The following is a 9,137-nucleotide window of genomic DNA, read 5'->3' on the forward strand; positions in this document are numbered from 1 at the left end:
TACCTCCTCCGCCTTCTTCTCCTTTAGTGGACTTCAAATTCAAAACATCTGCAAGTAAAAATTCAAAATACTTTTCGAGTTTTTACAGGTGAAATTCTAGAACAATATTTTAAACTTTGCATGTTTTTTAATGGAAAGTTAATTTAGTAGTCTAGTCATCTTTCAAGGGGAAAATTTCCTATCTCAACGATAAATTTCAATAGCATATATCGATTTATGTATTCTTCCATGATATCTTTTATGATTTCACTTCTAAATTGTGATTACATCGACACGAACTCCTAAAACACTATGAAACGTCACGCGTGATATAAATATCAATTTTAAAATATGAACATTTTTCCAACTAGAATATTGAATAATAGAAATCAAAAGAACTAGAATGAATTACCAAGGACTTGAAAACACAAGCATTCCTCTACCAAAAAGTCCTCCACTCTTCCATTTCATTCATCCCGCTCTAATACGATAAGTGACATCATCATCAATCTCACAATTTCCTTGGATGATGGACCCTAAGTACTTGAAGCTTTCTTTCTTGGGTATGACATGAGTATCAAGCTGTATGTCCTCGTCCTCTACCTATATCACATCATTGAACTTGCACTGCAAGTACTCTGTCTTAATCCTGCTCAACCTGAAACCTCTCAACTCCAGGGTTTGTCTCCAAACCTCCAGACTCGCGCTAACACCGATTCGCATCTCGTCAATTAGCACAATGTCGTTTGCAAATAACATGCACCATGACACCTCTCCTTGAACGTGACGCGTCAATACGTCCATCGCCAAAGCAAACAAATACGGGCTAATTAGAGCGGATCCCTGATGTAGACTCATCGTGGCTGGAAAGTGTTCTGAGCCACCTCCAACTATCCTCACTCGGGTCTTGGCTCCATCATATATATCCTTAATCACTCTAATATATGCTACAGGAACACCTCTGGCTTCCAGACATCTCCATAGCACTTCCCTTAGGACTTTATCGTATGCCTTTTCTAGGTAGACGAACACAATTTGCAAATCTTTCTTCTTCTCCCTATACTGCTCCACTAACCTCCTTACCAGGTGAATGACTTCTGTAGTCGAACGCCCTGACATGAATCCGAACTGATTCTCCGAAATAGACATTATCTTCCTCATTCTTGCTTCCACTACTCTCTCCCAAACTTTCATCATATGACTCAACAGCTTGATACCTCTATAATTGTTGCAATTTTGAATATCCCCTTGTTCTTGTACAACAGGATCATGGTGCTCCATCCCCACTCTTCAGGCATCTTCGACATCCTAAAAATAACTTTCAACAACCGCGTAACCCACTCCAAGCCTTCCCTGCCCGTATTCTTTCAAAATTTTATTGGGATTTCATCTGGCCCTATCGCTTTTCCCGGCTCATCTAACGCATAACTCCCCCGACCTCCTCAACCTTGACCCACCTACGGTGCCCAAAAAATCGAATTGTTTATTTGTTGCAAAAAAAGAATGAAAATAGGTAGGAAGTGTATATACGATGAAGAAGAAAAGAAAAGGGAATGAAAGTGGGCCGAATGAGATCTATTTTCCCTCCAAAGTTCAACCCCGTGTCTCAAGCCCCCACGAACAAATAAGTGAGTACTGCCACGTCAGCCAAACCCCACAGGCCACGTAGGACCCATATTTCAGGGCGCGCGCACATAGGCAACTAAAACAAAACCGCCCATAGCGCGTCAATATAACGGTGGTAGTCTTGTAATTCAACTCATTTCTCAAGGCCATAACCGTAAATTCGCACGACCACACAACAGAACTTTCAGTTCATAACAGACAGCTGCTGAGGAACAAAAAAAAATAAACCACCTTCCCCTCTTTCTCTTTTTATAACACTTCGGTCCGAAAAAGACCTTAAAAAACACAAACAAACAACTCCTTTCGATGCTTTAAGGAACACAACCGTAATGGATACTGACGAGGTAAACAACGCCGCCTCATTCCGACAATCTTGTCGGATACTCATGGCGGCGCAACCGCCTCAACTACTACTTACAACTTTCCAACTACCTAACCGTTTTTAAAATTTTGTTTTTTTGTGAATAATGAGGATCGATACTGATCGTCTTTTAAGTTGTGTTTGATGGTTGTAAATGTGATTTTAGTTTCATTCTGATGCTTTTTTTTTTTTTTGTACTTTTTGAATTTTGATTTGTTGGGTTGCAGAGAATGACGGCGTTGAAGAGGGCGTATGCGGATATAATCTTGAATACGGCGAAGGAGGCGGCGGCGAGGATTATGTCGTCTGAGCAGAAAGCTGTTCGGTATAAGCACGAGCTCAAAGTGGCGAAAGAAGAGGCAGTTGGGATGCTGTTGCGTCTCAAGCAGATGATGGATTCTAAGGTGAAAGTTTGTGCTTTTCTTGAAGTGGGTTTTGAAGGTGTTGAGTTTGCTAGACTGTTATTTGCTTCAATGTGTGTTTCATTTGGATGATTGAACTTGATTGTTTGAGTGAAATGGGTTCTTGATGTTAAAAGGGGTGTCTTTACAAATCTGGTCTAGTCGGGATCCAACTGTTTTTGTTGTTTTCTCTGTCTTTGTTCGTTGATAGCTAGATAATTTGTTAATGAGTTGATTGATGTTGTGTTTAACACAGATGAGCCTTTCTGATGCGCTGGGCGGTCTAATGAAGAGATCATTCTGGTTTTTAGTAAGGTGTAAAGAATTTTGAGTACCACAACTATGATTGTCTCTCTTGCAACTGATTTTCTTTCCCTCATTTTCAGGCTCCCTTGATGGAGACAGGAAATTTCAAAAATTTATGTGATGTGACCTAGTAATACATTAGGTTTTTGTGTTGCTCTTGTACTCTTAATGTTTGTTTTTCTGATGCTAATGATACTGTTGTTACCCCTATTTTCTGCTCCCTACGTTTTCTATTTGCTTTAGGCGATTCAGACCAGAGAAATGCCGTGTCTTGTTCATGAAGGCCATGTTGTTTCGTTGCGGTTGGAATATCTGCTTATAGTGTCTTGTTCATAAAAGTTGAGTTGTTGCTAATAACACCCATCTGTTTGTGTCATTTACCACAACAGATGGATTTTTAACTTACTCAATTTCAAAATAAACCTGTTAGTTTCAAAAGGCTTGTAGTTTTAACCAGATGTCTGCTTGCAATAGATCTGGTTATTCTCATCTTTCTCTTTGAAACTTAAATATTTTTGCAAATGCTGAAAGTGTTTAGGTACTCGAAGGTTATACCTTTAGACTTCCAAAGTTCTAGAGACCTACTTCATTAGAGATACTATACATTTTAAAGTTTCATTGACATTTCTATCAAAAGACAAGTATCAATTTGATCAAAGGAGTATTACTGGGTAGGACCTCTCCTCAATTATTCAGTGTACATTACACATCTGTCTTTCCTCCTTCTTCCCATTCCTTTTCTTGTTATCTGTCCTGGAGTTGGGGGTTAGGATGAAAACATAGGCTTCGCATTTCTTGGCTGAGAGTGAAATAAACTGCTCGAGGTAATGATACTTCAGTTTTCTATCTTCTCAAATGTCTAACAATTGTCATGGCACATATATTCAGGTCTTGTAATAATCTTCAATGTTCTTTTCCCCCAGATTATGTGATAATGTTCTTCTTGCTTTCGTCCCCCTTCCCCCTTCTCCTGTATAAGCTCCTTTCTTTCTCTCTTTGGGATTGGTTTTGGTAGAAGTAGGGAATGAAGTGATGTTGATGCCGTAGGGTCCAACACAATGGTTATAAACTTAGTAGGATAACTGGTCTATTTAGTTTTACATTAGAATCAACGAAATGTAGAACGATATTGTAGCTTTGTTTTGTCAATCAAATTCATAACTTGTTTGGTAATGGATCTAATCATTTTTTTCTTTTTCAATTGTGATCACGCCTCCTGGTCTTGCGTGTTGATTATGACATACCCTGTTGAGACTGTCAATGACTTTCGAATGTTATTTCTTTCTTCCTCCCCGCTACTAGCAATAACATTTTAATTTTTCAAGAATGATTTCTCCTTCTGTGATTCCATGATTTTAAAGTTTTGTTTTCTCTTACATTTTGAGTCATGTGTCACTATGGCAGGGAATGACCATCTAAACATTCTGTTCACTCTCTTCTTCCTGTTTGATGACAAAGAGAAATTAGGTTTATCATTTAAGTGAAAAGGTCAGACCAAGGGTCTTATTTTGCCTTTCGTATTCTTGTATGGTTTTGTACATGTATTTTCCCATAAATCGAAAGAACTCGAGCCAGATAATTTCTTAGATCAACAGGTACTTTCTTTCGTGAAAATAAGAGAGGGTGATCATGAAGTTTCACAAGCAAAAGGTGTCACTGGAAGTTTCAATTTATGTTCTTGATGGTGGGGCTAGAATCAAATATCTCTACAATGAATTTAGAGGTTAAGATCTATTTGATTTATGAAGGTAGTCAAAGGCTACGGTTTGGTTTCGCACCAAAGGGTGTTGCTTAGTGGTCAATGAAGTGGGAGGAGAACCATGAGGTTTTAAGTTCAAATCCCATAGAGGCAAAAAATGCTAAGTGATTTCTTTCCATCCGCCCAAAACCTTGGTGGTCAGAGTTACTTGGTACCTGTGCTAGTGGGAGGTAGGAGGTACCTGGTGGAATTGTCGAGGTCCACGCAAGCTGGCCCAAAGACCACCTTGAAAGAAGCTACAGCTTGGTTTCCAGCTGGTATAGCTTTGTCTGCCTACTTGTTTATGTGTATTTTTTCTCCTCATGAGCATTCTTATGCTTTTTAAAGGAATGCCATCTGTGATGGGTGCTAGAAGCTACAATGCCAACAAACTGAACTTGGAAGAGGATTTCCAAACATCTCATTTAACAACGTTCACATATATATCAGTTGGTTATGAAATATGTGCAAGTAGATGGAATTTCGAGTCAAGTTTAATAGAGTTACACCTGTCCTACTGACATGATATCTCTATTAGACATAAATGTCAAGATTATCGCGATGAGTTACCATTGGACCTAGTAAACTCATAATAACCTCAATTTGTATATACGTGAACAGTTTGCTTTTGAGGAGAATAATGCTATTTGTGAACAGTTTACTTCTGTTAATTGGCATTGTTTTCACCTTTTCTTTATGTATCTAATAAGACACCAATGAAAAACTTATCAAGCTTTGCTGATTTATTTTTAGTTGAAGAGGTCAGCAGTTAACCATCAGATTGTGGTTTGGGGCGGGGGGGGGGGGGGGGGGGGGATGATTCAATAGTTATCATTATTCAAAAGAGTGGAGAGGGATTGAGGAGAATCCTCTTCCTTGATATAAAGTTCTGGTTCTTCCTAAAAAATATAACACGGTGGATTATTGACTTCTTAATGGGGTTGAATTGTTATCACTACTCAAAAAAGTGGAGAGGGATTGAGGAGAATCCTTTTTGTTGATATAAAGTTTCTGGTTCTTCCTAAAAATATAACTCGGTAGATAATTGACTTACCAAAAGAATAATAATAAAAGAAAGACGATGAATTGCTGATTGTGACCTTTGAGCTATATTGGATTGCAAAAAGTTGCACAACAAGGCTCAATTACAGGGAAGATTCATTCACCTGCACACCCTCTATCCTTTCAAGGGTTGAGTTACCAAAATGTTGGTTGTCAACTGTTGTTTACACAGATTTTCGGGATTCTTCCTATTATGCAGCTTCTTTGTATTTAAGATGATGGCGTGCAGGTAATTAGTTTCTTATGGGTAAAACAATTGAACATTAGGACAATTACGGTTTTTGTGTGGCAGCTGCCATGGAAGCCCAGAGGGAATAGATCCCTAGCTGAATTTGGTGTAATCCGAGGTTATTGGACCTAGGATAAAAGGTTCCGCTGACTTAATGCTTGAGAATTTGTTTGATGCTAATGCTTTGGGCTTTATATTGGATTAAATTTGTGTAATTTCATAAACTTGGAAGATTCCTCTTTTTCAAATGCATTGCGATATTTGTAGGATATGCTTTGGCTCCTTTTCAAAAGTAGAAAACTCCTTTGTACAAATTAGATGAACATTTTTTTTTCGTGCATTTTTGGAGATTGCACCAGTAACTGGATACTCTTTGTAGAGAAAACTATTGAAAGATTCCCTATTTTTCATCACATAAAATAATATTTAGCCTGCCAGCTTAGTTGCATCTAGTTTTAACGACTACGTAAGTTCTTACTAAGTCCTTCCTAAAAACTTAGTTCTCCCTTTTTTTCCCCATGAGTAAACTTGTTCCTTACTGGTGCTTCATGTATTCATAATTTTTTCCTTATTTGTGACAGATTAGTGAATCAGAGTTGACGTCCTTGAGTCAACAGAGGAAGATTGAAGAACTTGAAGCTCAACTTCAGGAAGCGGAAGATATTGTGAATGATCTCAGAGTGGAGCTGAGGGAAGTTCAGGCTGAACTTGAGAGGGTGACCAGCTGCAAAGACAAAGGAGTACAGAACTTAGAGGAAGTTGACACTGCTACTCGTGGAGAACTACCCGAGGAGAACAGAGTTGTGTTGCCTCCAGAATCACAGGAGGAGTCTGTGACAATTTCTAACAACGAAGTTATGAATATGAAGCAGAAAAATCAGTGCTCTCAGTCGTGTAGCAAAATGGTACAAATTGGAAAACTTAAAGTTGCAGGTCCAGATTTACCCTCTATAATTTTGAGAAGTAAAGTGCCAGAGCTATACAGAAATGGGTGTACACAGAGAATTCGTGCTTGTGAAGCAAACCTTTTAGATGGAGATTTATCTGTTTCTAAAGGAGTTGAAAAGATTAAAAATGAAAATGGTGATGGAGTAGATGAAGGTAAAGGGATCTGTTCAGCATCCATTAATAAGGTTGATGATGTGGTTAATCCACAGGAAAATATTCATCAAGCAGATGACTTGCTTAGCAGTTGGCACCTGCTAAAATCTTTTCGCAAAAAAAGAAGAAGAGCTATGAGAATTAGGAAATCCGATTATTCTTCACCAAGAAGCAGTCCTGATGATTTCCTGAATATTGATAAAACATCAAACACTGGTAGCTTGCCTGCTCACTCCAGCCCTGCTAGCGATTGTGCTCCTGGTGAAGATCGTTCTAATATGGGCCCCAGCTTGTCGATAGAAAAAGCTGAACCAGACATGAAGCCAGGATTAACTGAAATGTACGTAGATGGACCACTGATTGCGAGACCTTTTTGCCGAAAAAGAAGAAGAGTTGTGAGAAATTGGAAAGCCAATCTTCAATCTCCAAGAAGCAGTCCTGATCATCTCCTTGATACTGATAAAACATCAAATACTGGTGGATTGACAGCTAGCTCCAGCCCTGCTAGAGATTGTGCTCCCGGTGAAGATCCTTCTCAGATGGGCCACAGCTTGTTGATAGAAAAAGCTGAACCAGACATGAAGCTGGGATTCACTGAAATGTACGAAAATGAACTGGAGTCTGCTGAAATTTCTGGTGTTTTGAATGCAACAGTCGAGGATCAGTTAGTGATGGCAAAGATAGATCCTCCCAGACACGAAAGTAGATCTTTGGAGAGCTTAGAGGTTCCTGTAAACAGAACTGATTTTGCAAATATTAGCAGTCAGTTATCGAACTCATTGTCAAAGATAGCTGATGTAAATGGTGAAGTTCCTAGCCAAACTCTGAATGATAGAGTCATTAAGTACACCTTTCAAAGAAAGAGGAAGAGAGAACAGTTGAATGTATCAGAAGAAAATGCTCCAATTGAGAAGAGCTCTTCAAAGGAATTTAATGGAGAAAAACTAAATGGTCATGTAGAGTGCTCTTCAGAGAAATTAAATGGAGAAAAACTGAATGGTCATGTAGAGCGCTCTTCAAAGGAATTAAATGGAGAAAAAATGAATGGTCATGTAGAGCCAAAAATGTCAAATTCAGCGACAGAATCATCACGAGACAGTCGCCGAATGGCACAGGTCGCTCGACAGGTTGGTTATTCTACTATTTATCCTCGTAGATGCTTCTGCTGCATGTGGATGTTTGTACATGTATAGAAGTTTACATTTATTCTCATATATAAAGTTACACGTGGAATGTGATAGCGTAGATATCTGTATGAGCAGATTGTTACAGCTTGTCCAACTATTGTCATTTGCTTTCACCCATCCAAAAGAAACAATGAAAAGGTGACAACTTTTGATGTACCTTTAACTGCTTCAAAATAGTTCTGGATGACAGAAAAGAGAAAACTTGAATGTCTGTCTAGCTCGGAATCAGATGTTTGAATGGATTTCACATGGGGAAGTATATTGACACTTGCTATAAGTAAGCTGCAAATCCAGGAATATTTCTGGACTTGCTATTTCTACTTCACAAAATTTATCAGTCCCTAGGAGTCAGAATACTATGCCAGGGAGGCCTAAAATATTCACATTTCTCCTCCTGTCATTGTTGTGGGGTTTTCCACTGTAGACTTTGTAAATTCTTCTCTGAGTTTTCGGTTTATATCAATAAGTCTTCATTCATGTATACTTGCTGTAGTCTCCAATCATGTATACTTGCTGTTTCTTTATTGGAAGATAAAGAAATCACGACATTTTAAAATATTTTAGCAGCAGATGTAATATAGGTATCACATTTGGCAGTATTGTTCTGGTACCTACTAATCACCAACATCATTGATGTATAGCTTCTTGCTCTCGAGTTTTAGAAGATTTCATTTCTGAAAACTCCTTCTTAACGGTCGGGGTTTGAACCCCTTGATCACTTGGTTTTGCTGATCTTCTCTATTTGTGTTTGGCAGCTAATTTCTTTGTCTGAGAAGAAGTGGTGGAAGTGAATAAGAGTTCACGCCAACACGAGTAGTGGCAGCAGAAATTCATGATGTTTCCACCTTTGGAGATCATTACAAGAAGGATGTGACTGATAAGGACTGAGAGTTGATTGAATTGATAAATGAAGGCATGATATCTGATAGAGTTAACGATGTTTTTTTTGTTTCAATGTTGTCTTACTATGATATATATAAAACTGGCTATTGCTCACCGTTAATGTTTAATTATTTTCAATAAGAATCTCAATTGTCTGATTTAAACATCTGCTGATTCCTGCATCTAGTATTTTCCTAGATGACGATTCTGGCTGAGTTTTTGGCCTCCATTGCTCATTTAAAGGGCTGCTGATTTCTGTTGCTAC

General features: G+C 38.5%; 1 protein-coding gene across 2 annotated transcripts; it reads left to right on the forward strand.

The window, feature by feature from the left end:
- Nucleotides 1–1,800: 1,800 nt before the first annotated feature.
- On the forward strand, nt 1,801–9,137 carry LOC132632713 (uncharacterized). 2 transcript variants are annotated; one of them, XM_060348762.1, is made up of 4 exons: nt 1,801–1,949; nt 2,194–2,370; nt 6,284–7,930; nt 8,746–9,137. In XM_060348762.1, exons 1-4 carry the CDS (start codon nt 1,935–1,937, stop codon nt 8,779–8,781), a joined length of 1,875 nt encoding a protein of 624 aa, XP_060204745.1. In that variant the 5' UTR covers nt 1,801–1,934; the 3' UTR covers nt 8,782–9,137. The 2 variants fall into 2 exon arrangements, with proteins under 2 accessions (XP_060204745.1, XP_060204746.1); XM_060348763.1 differs by lacking the exon at nt 1,801–1,949 and adding an exon at nt 1,980–2,113.

The sequence above is a fragment of the Lycium barbarum genome, chromosome 3, assembly GCF_019175385.1.
Source record: "Lycium barbarum isolate Lr01 chromosome 3, ASM1917538v2, whole genome shotgun sequence".
NCBI classification, from domain to species: Eukaryota; Viridiplantae; Streptophyta; class Magnoliopsida; order Solanales; family Solanaceae; genus Lycium; species Lycium barbarum.

Bases quoted from the DNA above. Each gene is read 5' to 3' on its own strand.
- LOC132632713 (XM_060348762.1), top strand. The intron at 2,371-6,283 runs GTGAAAGTTTGT...TATTTGTGACAG, and splicing joins AGCAGATGATGGATTCTAAG to ATTAGTGAATCAGAGTTGAC. The intron at 7,931-8,745 runs GTTGGTTATTCT...TGTGTTTGGCAG, and splicing joins TGGCACAGGTCGCTCGACAG to CTAATTTCTTTGTCTGAGAA.